Source organism: Aotus nancymaae, unplaced genomic scaffold (assembly GCF_030222135.1).
Source record: "Aotus nancymaae isolate 86718 unplaced genomic scaffold, 86718_ANA_hifiasm-v0.15.2.pri h1tg000002l, whole genome shotgun sequence".
Classification (NCBI taxonomy): Eukaryota; Metazoa; Chordata; class Mammalia; order Primates; family Aotidae; genus Aotus; species Aotus nancymaae.
In genome coordinates this window covers 26,412,181-26,434,220 of record NW_026988413.1, presented here as the reverse complement: position 1 = coordinate 26,434,220, position 22,040 = coordinate 26,412,181, and the positions used below count along the sequence as shown (strand labels likewise).

General features: G+C 41.8%; 2 protein-coding genes across 2 annotated transcripts in view; both read right to left on the bottom strand.

Annotated features, from left to right (window-relative positions):
- COPG2 (COPI coat complex subunit gamma 2) overlaps window positions 1-3,332 on the bottom strand; it is a 142,703-nt gene extending 139,371 nt beyond the window's left edge. The window contains exons 1-3 of the mRNA XM_012473985.2: window positions 3,216-3,332; window positions 2,083-2,135; window positions 1,459-1,539 (exon numbers count right to left, since the gene is read on the bottom strand). Coding sequence (XP_012329408.1) covers window positions 1,459-1,539; window positions 2,083-2,135; window positions 3,216-3,252 — 171 coding nt within the window. The 5' untranslated portion in view covers window positions 3,253-3,332. The remainder of the gene's footprint in view (window positions 1-1,458; window positions 1,540-2,082; window positions 2,136-3,215) is intronic.
- TSGA13 (testis specific 13) lies at window positions 3,227-20,105 on the bottom strand. Its single transcript, XM_012473994.2, has 8 exons — window positions 19,819-20,105; window positions 18,359-18,532; window positions 16,720-16,798; window positions 14,427-14,498; window positions 13,001-13,213; window positions 7,564-7,706; window positions 6,535-6,662; window positions 3,227-3,768 (listed from the first exon to the last, which is right to left on the bottom strand). The coding sequence occupies exons 2-8, from the start codon at window positions 18,379-18,381 to the stop codon at window positions 3,599-3,601; spliced, it is 828 nt and encodes a 275-aa protein (XP_012329417.1). The 5' UTR covers window positions 18,382-18,532; window positions 19,819-20,105; the 3' UTR covers window positions 3,227-3,598.
- Between the last annotated feature and the right edge of the window lie 1,935 nt (window positions 20,106-22,040).

Sequence of the window (22,040 nt, the reverse complement as noted above, 5' to 3'; positions counted from 1 at the left end):
ACTCCGTCTCAAAAAAAAAAAAAAAAACTATGTCCGGCCGGGCGCAGTGGCTCACGCCTGTAATCCCAGCACTTTGGGAGGCTGAGGTGGGTGGATCACGAGGTCAAGAGATCAAGACCACCCTGGCCAACATGGTGAAACCCCATCTCTATAAAAAATACAAAAACTAGCCAGGCGTCGGGGCGCAGGCATGTAGTCCCAGCCACTTGGGAGGCTGAGGCAGGAGAATAGATTGTAGCTGGGAGGCAGAGGTTGCAGTGAGCTGAGATCGTGCCACTGAGATCACCAGCCTGATGAGAGCAAGACTCTGTCTCCAGAAAAAAAAAAAAAATGTGCTTGTTGCTTAGTCTTCATTTGTAAACAAGAAAACTTTGTTAATTCGCTGAACAAAGTCCTCAGTCACAAAACAAGGTAAAGATAAAATATCCTCTTAGAATTCAAATTGGAAACCATGGTTATCTTAGCACCATATGTAAACCATCTGAGGTATGTGGTATATATGTATGTGTTATGTGTCCATGTGTATGTGTATAGACCTATACAGTCAGCCCTCCATAACCATGGGTTCTGAATCTGTGGATTCAACCAGCCTCGGATTGAAAATATTCAAGAAAATAAAACAGTGTTTCTACTGAATATATACAGATAGTTTTTTCTTGTCATTATTTCCTAAACAGTACAGCACAACAACTATTTACACAGCACTAACATTGTGCCAGGTATTATAATCTACAGATGACTTAAAATATATGGGAGGATATGTGTAAGTTATATGCAAATACTACACCATTTGTATGAGGGACTTGAGCATCTGTGGATTTTAGAATCCAATGCAGGTCCTGGAACCAATTCCCCACTGATACTGAGGGAACATGAATCCGTGAAACAAAATCATATTTTCTAATGCCCTAGACATTTCATGAAGTTTTTTAAAGTCTGGGGCAAAAACAACATGTTTTAACTAGTACTCATTAAATTCAAACCAAAGGATTTATTGAGAATCTACTATGTGCATCACTGGTTTAGGACCTCATGAATAAGAAAGAAGTACAGGTTAAACATGCCTAATCTCAAAATCCAAAATCTGAAATGCTCCAAAATCAGACACTTTTCGAGTCCCAATATGACACTCAGTGAAGGCTCTCATTGGAGCATTCTAGATTTCAAATATTTAGATTAGGAATATTCAATGAGTACATATTCAGCAAATATTCCAAGATCAAAAAAAATCTGGAATCCAAAACACTTCTGGTTCTAAGCATTGCAAATAAGGTATACTCAACCTGTATATGTCATAGTCCTCGTGCTAAGTTTTACATTATTTTTTAACCAAACATTGTATATGTTAAAATTAAGTGAATTTAAATAAATAATTATACTTTCCAGAAAGCATTTCATTGCATCTTCAGCATTTCTATTCCAGGACACACTTATCTGAGGAAAATAAAAATAATTTACCTGGTTCAGTAAGTAAAGAATCTTTGTAAGAATATGCAAACATCTTCTTGGATTGATGGGAGTTTCATTGAATATACGAGCCTATGAAAAAAACAAAAAATTTTTATTTTTCCACCTTTTCTATCACAGATTATAGCAAATCAACTTTAATAGTTTTTAATCACAGTGTCCAAAGAATATTGTGTATAGTTCTCAATTTACTAAAGTATCTGATAAATTATTAAATGCGGCCTTGATTTTCCATCCTATACTTTCTAACTCTTTCCATTAGGATGACTACTTCAACTTTATGGGTTATATCAATTAAATAAGGATCACAATACTTATCTATATCATACTAATACAATGAGCTTTAGATAACTGATTTCAGTAACTTTGCACTAAACACCTTTTCTTACATACAATTCCCAACCTGTGGCAGAGCCTTCATGCCTTTGCATTTCTACAAGCTCTAAATTCTCCTGTGACAAGTAACCTCTCTTCCTTTTCCCTCAAATCTATATTCTCTAACTTCTGTTACGTTCCTTATTTTGGATGTTGTGATCATAGCAGCCCAGGAATTCTCTGCCCACCAGTCTAAAACAGAATAGAAAAGAAAAAGCACAAGACACTTCCCAGTCATACCTCCTGTAAAACAGCACTCTTCTCCAGATGCTGGAAAGGGTTGGAGCCACTACCTATTTATAAAACAAAAAATGTCTTGAATAGCAGCTGTCCTACACAAACGTATATACTTTCCAGAGAAGGGTATTGAATGCTTGGGAGGTGACCACTGGGATATCACAGTGATAATCATTGCTACTATGCATACAAACTGAATGAAATCACTTTGATCCTGGCTCTGTCAATGCCATACTTGAAGAGCAGCGACTTCTTTTGCAGCAACCCTCTCCAAAATGGGTGTCTTCTTTCCCTGCCCTCTTTTTCCATGAATGTTAAAAATGTGTCATTTCCACAACAACGAAGATTAATGAGATTGTGGTAGGGTGCTTCTGATTTCCTTAAGCACTATTTTGTGTTTCTAGCACTTGAGAGGCAGAAACGAAGTTTCCCAGATAATCATGCAGACGTAAAGCTGCAAGAAGGCCGTGGAGGTTGACTAACCCAACCCTCTCTCACACTATGGGAGCTGCTACCAAATACTGAGAATTTTTTCTTTTTGAGGATGCTTGGCATCTTCCTCATTTGCTCTGGACCAAAGATGGGTATTAAGACCTAGGTCATTTATGGACGCCTGAGATTCATCGAGCTGTGTCCCACGGGAGTCTTGCCCCCGGCAAACCGGACAGAGCCAGGGGCCCCAGGAAAACTATAAGGTACCAGGAACCTGAATGTTCCTCCACACACACCCTGTGCCGTCGACCCCAGCCCCGGGAACAGGGTGCTCCCACTGGGGGTCCGACCCTACCAGCACTCCTTGCCGCGGAGACGCGCGCACGCCCTCGGCCCCTGCCGGGGGCCGGAGCGCAGGAGCGAAGGCGGGTCCGAGGGGCTGCGCCGCGGGAGGGGCGGAGTCGGGGCGCGCGCGGGCGCCGGGGCGAGAGCGCGCGGCCGGAGAGAAGGCTCCGGCGCTCGGGGGAGGGGCTACGGGCAGGCCCCGGGCAGCCGCGAGGGGAGGGGAGGGGCCGGCTCCAGCTCCGGCCACCTGGCACAGTGGCGCCCACGCCCCCGGCCCCGCCGGCCCGAAAGCAGGTGGCGGCGGGTGGGGGAAGGGGCGCCCTGCGACTGAGGGTGGGCCTCGGAAGCCCCGCGCGTACCAGACTCCTCGTCCTTCTTGTCGAATTTTTTAATCATCTTGGACGACTTCCCAGCGCCCAGACCCACCGCAACCGTCCCAGGCGCCGCAGCGGGCGAGCGGAAGAGGCTGCAGGAAGGCCGGCCCCGCGCTCTCACGCCGGTTGGGCCGCCGCGCCGTCACTCGGGGCCAAGGCCCGCCCTCCCCACCGCCCTCGGCTACCCCGAGGCTCAACCACGCCCTCTCCTCTTTCTGCAGCCGGGCCAAGGCTTCTGCGCGATCCGCCCGGCTGGCGACCCGGGAGCCCACGCCGACAGCAGCAGGAATGTAGTTTTATTTCATTGGCGACTTATGCGGACCCCTCAGTCTCAGAAGAGCGAGGCGGGAGACCTGAGGGGTCTGAGTTCACCCGGTGACCATGGCCTTTTTGATTGTCCACTGCTGGGCCCTCCCGTTGCGGAAGGCGGTCTCCCCGTGCGCGGTTCTGGTGGGCATCTCTTCCAGGAGAGATGCGAGTGTCAGTGGTTCCCGAATCACCTTGGAAATCAGCTTTTCACTCGCTAACTTCTTGGAAGCTACGACAAAGCACAGGCACTCTGGTGAATGTGGCTTTTCAGAGAAGTACTCGAAGGATGCTTAGTGTGAGACGTCAAGGAGACCACTTGGAGGCCAGAGGCTGGTCTTTAAAAGAGGGTAGATTTTGGACTGTGGACTACCACTCCCTACCTACTTTATAATTTTGGGTTCCTTCATTTTATGAAAATCCAGTGTAAAACACACTGCCAGTTTAGAGCCCTTGTTCAATGCTGCTTCTTTCAATGATTCCATCTGAAACCATATTGACACTTAAGAAACTCTTGCTGAGTTAGTGTGCATTCATTCGTAATTCATGTTGTTTTTCTCAGAGTGTATGCTGGCTTTCTGTTCTCTTGTCTAAGAGTATGGCTAAGAAACTTTGCCTGCCTTTGGCTTCAGTGGCATTACTGTTTAGAAATGTAAATTAGGTCTATATTCAACAGGTTCGTGCCCCTGCAAAATTAGAGAAATTCTAACCTAGATTACAGTCTACATCCTAGAAAAATTATTTCCCTTAAATACACGTTTAGAATGAACTGTTGATATCCTGCATATGGTATCATTTAAGATTTAACTCTGACTTGACTAAGTGTACTATATTATGTTTGCTTTATGTGGCTTATAAAGTTCAAGTCATACTTTGTAGGTGGTGTTTTCCTTGAAGGAAATAGAAGTCTGCACTTATTTATTCTGAGGGTGAAAATGAACAGGCTTTGGGGAAGGAAACATTCTCTTCCTCTTCCTTGGCCCAAGGGTACTGGGAACCTAGGCAAAGACAGTGTAGATAGGCTGAGAGATTCCCAAGAATGGGTAATGCCCTGGAGACCTGCTGGGAAGTAGAAGGACCTGAGTTCAGATTTGAGGCTGACCCTAAGACTAGCCCCTTGTAAAGCAAGATAAATCATTCTCTGCTGTTATTCAGTTTTTCCGTATCTCTATGAAGTTTTGTTTAATAGCGCAGGTTGTTTTTAGCTGTACAGTATTTAGGGAGTTAAGAGCAGCAGGTGGAAGTGGAGTGGGACGTGGTGGCAAATAGGTATTGCAGGAGCAGAGAAGCCTGAAGAAGCCATTTAAGGGATGGTATGTTACGGACCCCAGGCCTCTGGCATCAAGACTATTTGAACTGAGGATGGCTGGCAAAGTGGTTGAGCAGTCACTACGATGCCTCTGTGGGACAGGCAAGGAGACTTTAGTGAGTTTTAGAAATTGCTTGAGGAGAGAAACCCAGTAGGAGAAACGGACTTTATCTTAAAACCATGTGCTGGTGAAGTCTGAGTACTCACTAATCATATATCTAATACACAAATGTGTACTCAGTGCTCTGAAATTCTTCAGTGGGTCCAAACTGCCTACTGGATAAAACCCAAACTCTTATTTAAATATTTAAGGCATTGTGGTATTTTTGGTTTTGTTATTGTTGTTTGTTTGTTTGAGACCGAGTCTCCCTCTGTCGCCCAGGCTGGAGTGTAGTGGCGCGATCTCAGCTCACTGCAACCTCCACCTCCTGGGTGCAAGTGATTCTCCTGCCTCAGCCTCCCAAATATCTGGGATAACAGCTGCACACCACCACGCCTGGCTAAATTTTTTTGTATTTTTAGTAGAGATGGGTTTCACCGTGTTAGCCAGGATGGTCTTGATCTCCTGACCTCATGATCCACCCATCTTGGCCTCCCAAAGTGCTAGGATTACAGGCGTGAGCCACCGCACCTGGCCATTTGTTTTTCAGACAGGGTCTCACTCTGTTACCCAGGCTGGAGTGCAGCGGCACAATCACAGCTAACTGCAGCCTTGAACTCCTAGGCTCAAGCGACCCTCCTTCTGCAAGCCTAGTAGTTCACACTACAGGTGTGAACTAAGCCCCCCAAGTAGTTCACACTACAGGTGCATGCCACCACACCCTGTTAATTTTTTAACATTATTTTTTGTAGAGACAGGGTCTTACTATGTTGCCCAGGTTAGTGTCACGCTCCTGGCCTCCAGCAATCCTCCAGCCTCAGCCTCCCAAACTGCGGGGATTACAGACACACCCAGCCTCTCAAGGCCTTTTATGATCTGTTTCATCTCTTTCACATATTGAAAATGCTATTATTGGTGCTTGATAAGTGTCTGACACTAGTAGGAACCCTAGAAATATGTTAAATAAATGGTAATATGTGAGGATTCTCATTGTACCCTCTGCCATGCAACCCTATTCAAAGCCCCTCCCCATCCCCTACCTCAATCCCAGAGACTTTTTGTACCTCTAAGACACATAGACTTATCCTTTGGCCCTTTTAGAGCAGTTTTTCCTCAAAGTATAATATGCATACCACTGGGTGGTTCTAGGTGGTACATAGATAAACATTTTAAAATTTAATTGTTATAAATTTGACTTAAGTGTTGCAGAAAAACGTATAAGTTGTACATCAAAACCATGATGTCAATGATATAGTATTAATTAGGACAAGAATTTTTAAAAAGCCTTTTGAAGAAAAATGCTAAGTAAATAATAGAGCAAATAATACATCAATATGGCAAAAACTCTTAAAGTGGTAGGTGACGTAGCTTAGGAAACACTGCTAGAGCTTTCTTGAAATTTGAGGATTTAAACAGGGTGCAAAGCTTTGTATCTCCTGAGCCTTTATTTGTTATTAGCTTCCATGCTATAGGGAGAAATAGTCTCCACAACTACGAGAGACGCCAGTTGGCCACATCTATAATCCTCATGGATTCTAGCTCTAGCCCACATCTCAGTCCAGTAAGCCTTTTGGAAGAGAGGAGCTTACCATCTTTCCTCGTATCTCTCTCATGGACTGGAGCAAAGGTGAGCTGAGGGTACATTTTTTTCTGTGTCCTCAAAGCATAGACTTTTGAATACTTCCCTTCGCTCTTGAAATCATTGTCGGTGGAAAACCTTAACAAAGAAAGTTCTTTTTTTAGTAGATGCTAGGGCAGGGGATTCATGGAACCATTTACTTTATTGATTTATTTTGAGACAAGAATCTCATTCAGTCACCCAAACTGGAGTGCAGTGGTGTGGTCTTAGCTCACTGCAACCTCTACCTCCCAGGTTCAAGTGATTCTCCTGCTTCAGCCTCCCAAGTAGCTGGGATTACAGGCACTCACCACCATGCCCAGCTAATTTTTGTATTTTTAGTAGAGACAAAGTTTCACCATGTTAGCTAGGCTGGTCTCGAACTCCTGACCTCAGCTGATCTGCCCACCTGGGCCTCCCAAAGTGCTGAGATTACAGGCATGAGCCATCATGCCCAGTCTCACCATTCACTTCAAAGTTAGCTACATTCTCAGAGAGAACGAGACAATGACAGGAGGCTGTTGATTGGTGCCAAGCAGGAATATTGTTCCACGGCAAGGGATGTTTCTGAACTCAGCACTGTAAACCTTTGGAGGAACTCCAGAATCTTCTCTCTCCTCTCTAAACTACACATAGGCTGCTTTTATAAGTAGTTTCAAATAAAACTACTTTTGTCTAATGTGTTCTCATAGCACATTGTTCCTATGCTATAGCGCCTAACTTGCACTGAGGCTATTCTTTTTTTTCTGTTTCTTCAAAGCACAGACCTTGGAGTATTTCCCTTCAATCTTGAAACCATTGCCAATGGAAAACCTTAGTTTTGCATGACTGTTTCTCTTTCATTAGAGTGTAAATGAGGTTAGAGTCATGTAGGGAAGTCATGTCTTATTATCGGTGTACAACCAAAAAATATGTCCTTAAATTGTATAGCAAAGAACCAGTAACATGAACAGGGAAAAGATAAGAAAGAAAGCAGGTACAAGAAGAAGGAAGACGTCACCTAAACCATTGTTCTCGCGTGGATGTGGGATCGTTTGACAGTATCAAAGGGAAGATTGGTTTCAGCTTAGATCTTAACTTTTTTTTCTGAGGCATCGAGGGCAGCCAGGGGTTCTCAGTGGGTTTGTGCTGATGATGACTTTCCTGTAGGGAAACAAAAGGGAAGAAGAGTGAGAGATTAAGCTGAGTCCCTTGGGATTTAAAGGCTGGACCGAGTTCCTGGACTAAGTTCAGAATCCCTTACAATGATGCAACAAAACCTGTCAGAGGGGGAAGTGGGAACTCAGAAACCAGAATCAAAGGAAGCAGTTCCCTGGGAGGGAAATACTCATTTCATGTTCTTGTCTAAAGCCTGGTCAATTTCCTAAGTAATTAATTTGCTTACTGGACCTTGGAAGTGAATGGCAGAGAAAGTTACCCAACCTGGGGAAGGATTCAACCAGTGAACTCCTTGGGAAACTAAACATTTGGCAATAAATTGGGAAATAGATCAATGGAACTCTACCTTCATTTCCTGAAGATGGCTGCCTCTTCCACATTCCATTCTCCTTAATGAGAAGGCCATGGAATGGGATGTTGTGAGGTAATAATTACAGTGTTACTAAAGATCATAGAATCAAAGTCTTTCAGAAAGAATCTTAAGTCATCCAGTCTGTTTGACACTCAGCCCCTCCATAATCTCACTATCAAGTGGTCAATCTTTCTATACCTAAAAAAAGAAAAAGATTTCATCTTTGATCAGCCATTAGATTTCTCCCTGTAACCTCTACCCTGTAGTCCAGACAGAACAAATCTAGCCTTTCTTCCTTAAAGTCCTTAAACATTTTGAAGAAATCCATCACATTCCTCCTAAGCTCTGTCTCTTCTAGGCTAAACATTGCCAATGTCCTGAACTTTTCTTCATATGACATGACTTTGGGTTCCTTTTTTTTTTTTTAATCTAATTTGAGAAAGCTACAATTCATAGTCTTCCTAATGTGTGGCAATCTGAAATAAAAACAATATGCTGGGTGTAGTAATTGCATGGCATATCCCCTGACCCCATGAAAGTGTCTGTTCAAAAGTCAGCTGGATGTGGTGGCTCACTCCTGTAATCCCAGCACTTTGGGAGGCTGCAGCGGTGGATCATTTGAGGTCAGGAGTTTGAGACCAGCCTGACTAACATGGTGAAACCCCATCTCTACTAAAAGTACAAAAGGATTAGCCTGGTCTGGTGGCAGGCTCCTATAGTCCAGCTACTCAGGAGGCTGAGGCAGGAGAACCACTTGAACCTGGGAGTTGGAGGTTGCAGTAAGCCAAGATCGTGCTTCTACACTCCAGCCTGGGTGACAGAACGAGACTCCATCTCAAAAAAAAAAGAAAAACAACGACGAAGAGTCATAAATTCTGAGGACCTTAATGGCACTGACATTGCCACTCACATTCATCACATTCCATCTCCTTATCTTGCTTTGTCATGGCATTTATCACATTATACGTTATCTGTGTGATCATTTACTTGTTTATGGTCTAAGTCACTAGAATTTAGCTTTATTAGAGCAAAGAATTGGTCTTAGTCATTAATATATCCCTAGCATCCCTAATAATGCCTGGCACATAGTAGGTGTTCAATAAACATTTGTTGAATGAATAACTGACCAAACTAACATATTGAGCTTTTGCTATCAGAATCTTAAAGCCTTTTTGTCTTTAATATTTGCTGTTTCTGAACCATGTCTTTTCAATTCTGAACTTACTCTCTTTGAGCTTTTCTATTAGGCTGGTGTAAAAATAATGGCAGTTTTGCAATTATAATGGCAAAAGCTGCAGTTACTTTTGCACCAACCTAATTATTTTAAGGAAAAGAAACCTATTTGAGTAATCTTAAAAAATAGGTATTTTACTGTATGAACACATGTGCCTAGGAACTAAGATATAGATAACTATCCAGCCATAAGAAGAGCAAAAACTTAGCAGAGCTGGACCTCATAGCGGAAAAACAGTAACTGGAAAGTTATTTGGAATCCAAGATGGCACTAGTGAAGGACTACCGTCTTAACGCAAACATATTACTCACATGTTTCTCCTATTTTCTTCCTATCTGCTTCCTTCTCCTCCCTCTACCTTGTTCACTCCTCACCTTTATTCTATATATATATATGGGTTTCTTCTACCTATAGCTTCTGCTTATTCACTTCTACTTCCTACTTCCCTGTAACTGCAGGCTTGCTATACTCTACTTCATGGCTTCCTCACTATCTTTCTTCCTCATGGTTTGAGTCTTTCATAGCCCCACTCTATGTCCTTTTAGCTTTCGTTCCTACTGCTTCAATCTTTTCATTTCTCAATTCACAGACCTGGAAACAAGAAGCTGATTAGCTCAGGGATTCTGGGTGTTGGTAGGTTGGTTGATTTTTGTTTTGATTTGGGTTTTTTGTTTTTTGGTTTTTTTGAGACAGAGTCTCGCTCTGTGACCAGGCTGTAGTACAGTGGCACAATCTTGGCATACTGCAACCTCCACCTCCTGGGTTCAAATGATTTTCCTTCCTCAGCCTCTCGAGTAGCTGGGACTACAGGTACGCACCACCACACCCAGCTAATTTTTGTATTTTTAGTAGAGATGAGGTTACACCACGTTGGCCAGGATGGTCTCAATCGTCTGACCTTGTGATCCGCCTGCCTCAGCCTCCCAAAGTGCTGGGATTACAGGCATGAGCCACCATGCCAGCCTGTTTTGGTTTTAGGGTACCAATCCACATCACAGGTCACTACCCAGCCTATGAATTTTCCTTTGCTGGGTCTGATATCCTCCTCTGGTCTCAGCTAGGAGTGGGGACAGGGCCATATTGTACAAAATAGAATCTCTTAGGACATTGCCTTACTCAGGAGACTGTGGTAGGGTCTGTTTCACTTAGAAGGGGCTGTTAGTATAAAAATCACTGTAATAGATGTATTTAGTACATTCCACAACTTGCCTACTAGAACTCACGCTGTTTTTGGATGCATGCCCGGGTATAGCAAAGAATGCTTTTCTTACATATGATCCTAGATTTACAAAAGATTATCACATTTGTCCAGCAAGGGAAGGAAAGGATGCTGCGTGAATATTAAAGAGGCATTGTAGATATCAGATGTTTCAATCTTATTGGGCTTGTTCCAATCGGATAGCCCCATAAAATAACCATTGGGCCAGTCTTTGAACCTTAATTCTGTCCATTAATACAAGTTGGAGTCTTAACTCTGTTTGTTAATACAACTTGGAGCCTAACTCTGTCCATTAATACAATTTGATGGTACGACAATTTGCTCATCAATATGATTAGGTTCTGCACCTGAACCAGAGGGTTCACAAAGTAGGCAGGCTATTGGAAGAAAGCTCTTCCTACACCCTTTTATGTGATAGCTTTGTATTTCCTTCTGCACATGAAGCAGGGCAATCCTGGCCTAGCATTCATCCCTTTCTCAATGTATGGTCCACCCACTGCTATGGGAAACTACCACTGAGCTTACCTTCAAAGGGCACAAATTCTGAGACCCAAAAGACCACAGGCAGTAAATTCATTAACTCCTTTGTTAGTATATATCACTGGATATCAGCATTTCATCTTCCACTTGGAGGGGAATCTCTCATTGCCATCCATCTAGCAACTAGGGAAACACTAACTCCAAATTCAGCACATTTTATTATAAGGGTCTCACTTGGGTAATCCCATGCCCAGCATCAACTTTCTACTAGAATCCTTTGTTTGCACTTTCACTTAACTCATTGATTTAATTTCTTCTTGTTAAATTAGACCTACTCTCAAGGCTGTCAAGACCTTTATTAGATTTTGATTCTTAAATATCTTAAATATTTAATTCAATTTTCTCTACTTCCTATGCTAACGATTAGTTCAAGTCTTCAGTATCTCTCACCTTGACTACTGCAATATCATAACTTATCTTTCTCGGTTTTGTCTCTTCCACAACTACTAATGCACCTTTCTTCAACCTCAAAATAGTCTTCCTAAAGTGCAAATTTGATTACATCCTTTTGTCTCCTGCCATTTACTCTTTTTTTGTGTGTGTCAGGTGGAGTCTTGCCCTGTTGCCCAGGCTGGAGTACAGTGACACTATCTCGTCTCACTGCAACCTCCACCTCCCAGGTTCAAGTGATTCTCCTCCCTCAGCCTCCTGAGTAGCTGGGACTACAGGCATGCACCACCATGCGTGGCTAATTTTTGTATTTTTAGTGGAGATGGGATTTCACCATGTTGGCCAAGCTGCTCTTGAACTCCGGACCTCAAGTCATCTGCCTGCCTCGGCCTCCCAAAGTGCTAGGATTACAGGCGTGAGCCACCACACCCCACCCTGCCATTTATTCAATTACATCTTCCTGAATGCACCTCATTTTCCCATGTCTCCATCCCTTTGCACTTTCTTCAGATTTGATATTTTCCTGTTCTTTTGTCATGGGTCACCTCCCTACTCACTGTCTTTTTCCCAACAGAAATACTATATCCTGCATTACTTCTGTATCTTGTATATTCTTCTGTTACTTTTACATATCTCATTTATTGATCTCTCTCCTATTAGACTCCAGGTTCCTTCAAGATAGAGACTGTCCTGTAATCATCTTTAAATTCTGGTTTTTAGCTTATTGTATGCTCAGCAATTGCTTATTGAGTAGAATTTGAACTTCTTTAGTCTATAAAGGAGTTTCAAAGGTTTGGCTAGTGTGATGATAAATTCCCTCTTCTGAAACCTGAAAGCAATGTGGATTAAAGCATTATCCTTTACTCCTTTCCCATCTGGATATTCATCACTGTTTTTAGTCCTCATTTCCTAACTCATCTTTTACTACTTTGTTCTCAACTAGAAAGTCAGTGACCAGTCTACCCTTTGTTAGTTACAAATTAATTATCTTTGGTCAAAGAGGAGCACTTTCCAATGAAGACCCCATTTTCTCCTTGCAACAAAGTTTCAGCGCCCAAGTTTATTGAATTCTGATTCCCAGGTTCTCCAGATACTGTTTTGTGAAGCATACCACCAGGAATAAGAAGGAAGAGATAGGCCAAGTGCAGTGGCTCATACCTATAATCCCATCAAGTGATTCTGGAGAATCACTTGAGGCCATGAGTTCAAGACTAGCCTGGGCAATATAGTGAGACCCCTGCCTCTGCAAAAATAATTTTAAAAAAATTTAGTCAGGCATGGTGGTGAACACCTGTAGTCCCAGCTACTCAGGAAGTTGAGATGGGAAGATTGTTTGAGCCCAAGAGGTCGAGGCTGCAGTGAGCCATTATTGTGCCACTGCAGTCTGGCCTGGGTGACAGTGAGACCCTGTCTCAAACAAACAAACAAAAAAGGAAGAGGTAGTTTTCTGAGTACCATTCTCCATATTAAGTTAGCCTCCTTCTCAAAGCTAACTCCTAATTCTCCAGGGTTTACATTTCGGGTGCCAGGAGACTTCTGCTTACCATGATCTCGAGCAGTAACTCCTTGGAAAAGTATTTTGATGCACTCTCCTTGTCTTGCTGGGTGATTGAGCAGGGAGGTGGGTTGTTGGTCATAATCAGTAAGGTCTTATCCTGGTCATACTCTGTTACTTTTAACATGAAGCTTGTAGTTTTCTTGTTTTGAGCCAGGAATTTCTGAAGCGCAGTGGCCTTCAAAGGCTTATAGTACTGGGCCTGAGCAGACAGAAAGGTTTCCAGAGAGGAAAAGAGATTAGGTCAACAGCAGGTTAACAAATCATCTGGCTAATACTTTGCCTCTGTGGGGTAAGAACAGAAGCTGGACAAACTTGCTGCAAAATTTCTGGAGTTTTTTGTTTTTGTTTTTTTGTTTTTTTTTGAGATGGACTCTCACTCTGGTGTCCAGGCTGGAGTACAGTGGCATGATCACAACTCACTGCAACCTAGACCTCCCAGGCTCAAGTGATTCTCCCACCTCAGCCTCCTGAGTAGTTGGGATTACAGGTACATGCCACCCTACCCAGCTGATTTTTTTGTGGGTTTTTTTGGTTTTGTTTTGTAGAGATGAGAGTTTTGCCATGTTGCCCAGGCTGGTCTCAAACTCCCGGGCTCAAGCGATACACCTGTCTCAGCCTCCCAAAGTACTGAAATAACAGGAGTGAGTCATCACACACAGCCCTAAAATGTGTGTATCAGAAACTGTCTGAAGCTCTCAGTCCCTCTCTTCCCTTGAGGCATTCCCCTGAAAATACACTAAAGGTTTCCATGGTAAAAGGAGTCAGGTAATTTAATTCTTCCAACATAGTGGCGCAAGCAGAAAAATGTCTATGTGGCTAAACCTAATTGGCCTCGTCTCTATAACTCTCTCTAAGGTACCGGGTGGGGGAAAACTACCAGGGAGTAGGCACAGCCAAGGGCAACACCTTTCCATATTTACGTCTTCCCACACACCCACATTTCTCAGGCACAACCACACTAGCATGCATTCACAAGCACAATGTTAAAAAGGAAAAGCAGTCATGAAAGAAAGCCTGTCACTTAAGGTATGGGTGAAGAAGGGGCAGTCCCACTACATTTGCTTTTCTCTCAATAGGAGAAAGGCAGAGGGTTAGCGGGAAGGAAGTGAAAGGGAGACAGTGAATTATAAATATATATATTTTTTCTGAACATAATATGTTTTCTCAACTTAAAAAAATCAGCTGTGGGGACCCACTTGCTTCCCAGTTCTCATCTCCCACTTTGCCACCCCAATTCTCAGCACAGCCTCTGGCATCATAACCTAGCTGCAGCTCTGCCTGCCTGTCCCAAGAGCATGCACATTCACAGAAGCTGGGGACACATGGAGGCATTAGGAACACCTTCAGTGGGCATCTGCACTACTGTTGGAACTTCCCCTTAGAGATCCTGGGGGAATGCTTTTTCCACCTACCAAATTTGGATGGACTGTGTAATGCTGAAGGTTCTTTAGAACAAATTTCGATCTTCTGACTGCATCAAAAATCTAAAGACAATAATCAGAGTTAGTGGTTTGACGTCGCACCTATGCTAAACAGTATTCCATTCCTTACCTAACCTTAGTCTCACCAGAGAACTGGTCTCTACCTTACACTAAGTGAGAAGTACAGTGTGCTTCAGATTTTGTACTCTGGGTTTCTGGAACAAGGGCCCCAGCAAGGGAACCTGGATTCTAAGACCTCCTGACTGTGACACTTGTCAGCAGAAATGGGGCCAGCCTTATGATACGTCAGGAAAAGCCGTTATGAGGGAAGTAGACAAGGACAGCATCAGTTCAGACTGGGACAAATCTCTCCAAGGAGTCACCTCTTTCTTAAGCCTTTTCCATAGAGATAGGAGTGAAATGAGGTGGAAATCAACATGGAGGACAAATCTTTAAAGAGAAAAGCAAGTCTCAAAAGGGCATTGACCTAAAAGTTGTGGGCACAAGGGGGCCCTAGGACCAACTCTGCCAACTGAACTGGGAGCCGACCTACTCACAGAGAGAGGAAGAAGCAGCGGGGCATGTTGCAATTTTGAACATCTCTGCAGTATACAGTTCTTCCAGAAGTGTTGCAAAAAATAATTGAATTTTGGTAACACTTCTGTCTACCACTTTGCTTTTTTTTTTTTTGCTGGTGGTAGTCCTGGGTGTTAGTGGATAGTTTGAGTGTCGTATTTGGTAGTAGAAGAGCTGAGCCTCTTCCATTCCCTTTCTGCTGACCCAGTGTTCTTGCTTCTCCTCTTGCATAGCCCTGTCTAGGGATGAATCAAGGGGATAAGAACACAAGGAAATAAAAGCTCTGAATTATCTTCCTCTGGTTTGGCATAACCAGAAAAAAAAAAAAGAAAGAAAGAAAAGAAAAGAAGAGTACATCATAAACCTGTGTTTGGGTCAGCATTTCTTTTTCCTTTTTTTTTTTTTTAAAGACAGGGTCTTACTCTGTCCACCAGGCTGGAGTGCAGTGGCACAAACATAGCTCACCTTGAACTCCCGGGCTCAAGTGATCCTCCCACCTCAGCCTCCTGACTAGCTGGGTCTATAGGCATGCACCACTACACCCAGCTATTATTTTTTGTAGAGATGGGGGTCTCACTGTGTTGACTAACTCCTGGGCTCAAGTGATCCTCCTGCTTTGGCCTTCCAGAGTGCTGGGATTACAGGTGTGAGCCACCACGCCCAGCCTGGCTCAGCATTTCTAAAGATTGCCATACCTCCCCCATCCAGAGGTGATATGGTAAGGTGGGTACAGAGGAAAGGGAACATGCACTGAAAAGTGAATAAGGCAAGAGGGCTAATGGAGAAGAGGGAAGCAGTCAGAATGGGACAGAACTGTTGGTTGAGAGGAGGCCCTGCTATGCTCCAGCAAGAAAAGGCCAGAAGTTGGCAATTCTTGGCAGTTGGAGAAGGAGCAGGAAGAAACATAGCAAAGCCACTCCACAAATTCCTTTAGAGAGCATGGGATGCACTATGGGATGGTGGGATGAATCCAAAGACTCAACCATTTAATTTTTACCACCTTATGGAATACTGAAATCTATTTATTCAAAACAGAAATATATTATGAAAAACCTGCTTCACCAAAATGAAATGTATAACTTATTTAGAATCATAGAAGTTAGGAAAAACTCATTTGGGAGAAAGGTATGAAGACCTTTTCTTTTATTTAAAAAAAAAAAAAAAAAAAAAAAACCTTTGGGGAAAATCCATGGTGAAATGTTTTTACTCCTGAAGTTTTCTGAAGTATCGCATATCTGTTCCAAATTAGTCTCCAGCAGTTGACTAAACCTACAAGGTTGTCCAAATTGGAATGTGTTTTTAGTTTTGTCATGTTGAATTGTACTATCTGTGGCTGATTAAATAAAAGTTGGCCTGGAAAATTCACTTGAATATGGTAAACATGGGAAAACAACCAAGATAGCCAACGGAGTTTTGCTACAAGTAGCTGTAAAGTCTGCATAAGTTAGGGTGTGACACGCTCTTACTCCCTAAGATATGTTTCTGCTTCCTGGATTTTATGCCCTGATTTGTTGCTAATGTGTCCTGTCCCTTCTTTTTTTGTGCTCTGTTTCTCTTTGATAACATTTGACAAGTTAACCTTGTTTTCTATATAAATTTTTACTCCTTTTTGCTTTTCAATAGGAAAGTTTGTGATACCCAACTTATTAGTTACACTAAGCAACTCCAAAGAAAAATTAAACATTGAGCACTTACTAACACTCCTTACCTCTTCACCATTGTCAACCATTCCTTTCTCACATTTAGCTGAGCTATTTTCTGAAGTCTTTGGTTTGACGTTTTGAAACCTGAAAAAGAGGCAGAACATCCAGTTGCATTTTCTGGCTCAGAGACCTAGCCTTCTGCATGTTGTCAGTCTCCCTCGACAAAGTTTGGGAGCCTAACTCAGACAAGTCCAATTAAGGTGATCACTAATTGACTATGTAGTTTAAAAAAAAAAAAAAAAAGGACTCATTATCCAGCCTGCATGCTAGGGAAAAGCAAGACTTCAGTTTGAAGAGTTGAACAAGTGGGACCTTTTGGATGACTCAATGACATCCATTAAGTTGGTTTCTTCTAAAACAGGGATTTTAGATCATTCACAGAAGTGCTCTAATAGACTGCTTAAGGAAATTATTTTGGGCAGTTAGCGCCTCACAATACCCTTTAAAACTATCTACTATTTTGAATACTTACCTGCCTATTCTTCTTGCACATGGAAATTGCCCTACCTTGCCAGTGATTGGCCAATGATTAGCCGATGAATCTGTGAGAAGGAATATAGTTAATGGAAACTCACAACTAAGTTTCCAATTCTTGTTGACCTTGCTTGGATTACTAGCTCTCATATCTTCCTAACCACATCTCTAAAGACTTCTCTTCTTATAATTAGGGTGGTAAAAAATAATCATCAATGGCAAATATTTCTATACTCTGCTCATGTACTTACTTTTCCATCCCTCACCCTAATACCAATTCTCTTTGTGGAAAAGTAGGGTGGAGCAGATTTTATTCTTTGCTATACTTTTAAAACCATTTGCTGATGGAATATAGTGTAAGATACTCATCAGTGAGATTTGGTTAATGATTAAGAGAAATAGCCTGATTCCCCCTTGGAGATAGTTCCATTGTGGGGCTAAATTAGCTCAGAGTAAGAAGAATTCTGTAACTATCTCAATTCTGTAGACCTCTCTCCTTTAAAAATGAGGATAGCAGAATAAGGACCAAAATAAAAGTAAAAATAGCCAAGCTATATAGTTTGTAGGTCAACTGGCTATAGCATACTACAAATAATCCCCAAATCCATGATTAAATCCCATTCAAGGATGGCTACCTTCCATTGTTGCTGGCCACCAACTGCATTATTAACTCAGTTCAGAGGTCTTAAAAACAGTCCCAAGTGGAGCAGGTGACCCATGATGAGGAGACCAAAATTCATCCCAACTTAACATCTTAAAATTTGTGCCCTTTTAATATGTCTTATTGTATTGATATCTAATAATTAGTAATACAGTATAATATTTATTGTAGCATTTTCAGAATGATTCTTTGATACCTAAAAGGAAGCACAGAATCCCAGATACTTTTCTTCAGGGCCAATAAGGCATAGAACTATATGAAAAGTGCTTCTTTAGCGCAACAGCATCTCTGGAACAAGCTGGTGCTTTCTTTTTGACTAAAAGTTCCTCTCGTTGTTGCATGAAATACAGAACAAGATCTGGTTTTTGATCCAGAGACAACCAGCCAATTAAAATATGCTTAATGAGGGTCTACTCTGTGACCAGCACCATTCAAAGTGCTGTGGGCTATGCAATAAGTTAATATAAAGTGGTAATTTATAACTTAGTTGGGCAAACAAGACTACATACTTGGTTTGTCTCTTTTGGCTCATTGCTGTTGACTGCTAGTTGGCCAACCCAAGGCAGGTATTCACCCAAGGCCAAATTCAGTGTCTCTGAATAGTCCACGTTCTGCAGGGGGTTCAATTCAATCCAGATATTCTTTCCTTAGCACACAATGTGTGCTCAGCCCCATTCTTGAGCCTGTATGGGAAACAAGAAAAGACCAATAAGTGCTATTAAACACTTAGAAAATGCACAAGACAATATGTTGATGCTTGCCCTTAGAAATTAAGTTTATTTGACAAATGGGGGGAGATGGGAGAAGGTGATTATCTGATGTAAAGCAATAATGACGAATACATGCTAATATATTAGGTAATAAGTCACTTTATCTCTTGGGGTCTCAATTTCCTTATCTGCAAAATGGAAAGTATTAAGTAAATGATTTCAAGGTGACATTCTAAATCCATGATAGTGATGAGATTTATCTATAAGAAGATGTGAAATAAAATTAATTCACATGTGTCCATAGTAGGCGAAAGGTGGAGAAGCAGCCATCTTTCAATTTTCTTCTCTCAACAAAGCCATGCTCATCCATAGATTAGGCCTGAGAAGCTGGGGAAAGGGTGTGTATATACTGGAGGTGGAGGGATTGCTATACTTTTTGATATAGAACAAGCTGATAAGGTAGAACCCACCATTTAGAGAAAAGAAAGGTCAATGAGCCTTGGAGATGTTTCCTAAAGGATGTAGAGCTTGAGCAGAACCTCAAAGGATGGTGTATGAAGTAGTCTAATTGGAAGATTATTTGTTGTTGTTAGGTAGGAAGAAATAAAAGCAGGTAGGTAGCATGGAATCACATTATAGGAACTGTGACAATTAAGTAGAGCTTTGAAAAGACCTCCATCAGCCCAAGTTCCTATGAAGCCCACAGGTTTAGTGCAAAGGTCTGTGTTAGTGTTGATAGTATTGATACGTGATTGTTTAAGGTTTGTTTGTGTTTAGGGTTTAGGGATTGTTAGAGTTTAGGGTTTATGTCTAGCTTGATTGTTAGACAAACCCTAAAGATGATTGTCTACAGTTTATTTTATTTATTTATTTAGTTAATTAATTTATTTTTGAGACACAGTTTCGCTCTGTCGCCAGGCTGGAGTACCATGGTGCGATCTCAGCTCACTGCAGCCTCGGCCTCCCTGGCTCAAGGAATTCTCCTGCCTCAGCCTCCTGAGTAGCTGGGACTACAGGCACGAGCTGCCACACCTGGCTAATTTTTCTGTATTCTTAGTAGAGACGAGGTTTCACTATGTTGGCCAAGATGGTCTTCAGCTCCTGACGTTGTGATTCACCTGCCCCAGCCTCCCAAAGTGCTGGGATTACAGGCATGAGCCACTGCTCCAGCCTTGTCTAGAGTTATGACAAGACTGAGATAAGCCCTGAAAGTTCCCTTCTAGGGAAATAGACTAATAAGATTTTTACCTTTTTCTCACCTTTAGTTTTTCCAGAATTGTAAGTCCAGTTTATGTATATGTTGAAACTAAAAGAACAATGAGCTGTCAAATTGGGCAGTATAAGTCTTGGGTTGCTAGCCTGCAACCCAGGCTGAAAAACAAATCACACAAACACAAAAAAACTACATTCAAAATAAGAATGGAAAAATCTGATGTACACCACCTTTAAGAACATCAGGAAATCATACTTTGATGAGGAAGGCAAAAATCTTTGGCATGGGAACTTTCCATTTTGAAAATATCTTAATTATTCTTTTCTGGATTCTGGAGAGGGAATTTGTGATGAACAGGCAATCTAGAATGCTGAGGTGTTCTATGTTGGAGACAGAGAATGAAAAGGCCAAAGACAGACATACTCAAACAAAATCTGCCAATCTCTTATTTTTTTCAGCCTATGACTTACACACACACACACACACACACACACACACACACACCCCTTCACCATTTCTTAATCTACCTCTACCTAAGTCAACATTTTCACTGCATTCTTCAAACACGGTGAGCATTTTTTCTTATTCCTCATACTTAAAATGCTGTCCCCAATCTCTTCAGCCATTTGAATCTTTTTTCTTTAGGTTACTACTCAGGTCATTCCTCTAAAGAGAAGACTTTCTAGATTAATACAATCCCAAATTCCAGACTATAGGCATTGGGTTTTGTGCATATCATTGTATAGTAACTTGTAGTTCTATTTGCACTTTTCTTATGTGCAGATCTTGTCTGCCTCCTAAGCTGTGAGCCTCTTAAAAGTGGAAATGTAAATTTTAGACATATTTGTGCCCTCCTCCAAGTGCTTTGTATCTCATGCATTCAAAACTAGTATTTGCTTATTTCAATATATATTTGCTCAACATTTATGACATAGTAGACACTCTCCTAGGTGATGAGAATAAAATATAAATCAGATGTAATTCTCGAGCTTCTTAAGGAGCTCACAGTTTAGCCAGGAAGAGAGACAAAGAAACAGTTGATTGCGGCAGAATGGAATGCCAAATTAGATCTAAGTTTAGGGTACTATGGAAGCAAAAAGGAAGGGGACTTAACCCAGACTGAGAAGAGACTGGGAGAGATTTAGAACTATTGCCTAAACTGAGCTGGGAATGATGAGTGTGAATTAACCAAGTGATGAGAGAACAGATATTTGAGAAAGAAGGAGAAAAAGCACAGGGGAAGGGTAGTGAGAGGTGAGACTAGAGAGGTAGACAGGATCTAAATCCTAAAATGAAGTAAGTATTTGATAGAAAGTTTGTAGGTCATTCTGAGTCATGAAGCGCTATCAAGAGATTTTAAATGAGATATAATCTCCTTATTGAACAATACATATTTTAGAAATATAAAAATAGTGTTATGCGAACTACAGATTGGAAAGACATAAGAACTATAGATTGGAAATATGCAAAGAGGTCTTTGAGAAGTCTATGACAGTACTGAGGAGGGGTTGAGAAATTATAAGGGCCTGTAGCCATTATAAATTAGTGCCATTCACTCCTTTCTCCTAGCCCTGGATGATTTATTCAAAGGTGGCCAACCAGATTATACAAGGAATTTGAAAGTTTGATAAAGACACACAGAGCTGAAAGATGATTGCACCTGAGTTACCTCATGTCGTGTCCCAGGCTGGAAGACTGTGCTCTGCCTTCTGAGGGCCCCAGAGTTGCCCCAGATCTAGTCCTTCCTGAAGCATGGCTATTCAATTTTCCCTTCAGTTCTGTGAGCTTTCCTAATATTCTTTCAAACAAATCATTTTTTTCTCAGTGTTTATTTCTGTGGTTTATGAGCAAAAAACAAACAAACGTTAAACTAATATAGGCTCTGAAGCAGGGTGTCCAATCTTTTGGCTTCCCTGGGGCACGCTGGAAGAATTGTGCTGGGCCACACATAAAATACTCTAACACTAACAATAGCTGACAAGCTAAAACAAATCACACCAAAAAAAAACTAAAAAAAAAAAACCTCATAATGTTTTTGAATTTGTATTGGGCTGCATTCAAAGCCATCCTCGCCACATGTGGCCTGTGGGTCATAGGTTGGACAAGCTTGCTCTAAAGCAAGGTAGTGGTGGTGAAGAGGGATAAAAAAGGATACCTGAAAGATGTTAGGAGGGTAGAATTGGTAACTAGTTGAATACATGGGATACAGAATATAATCACATTTTTAGCTTGGTTACCTGAGTCAATGGAGGTACAAGTTACCAAATT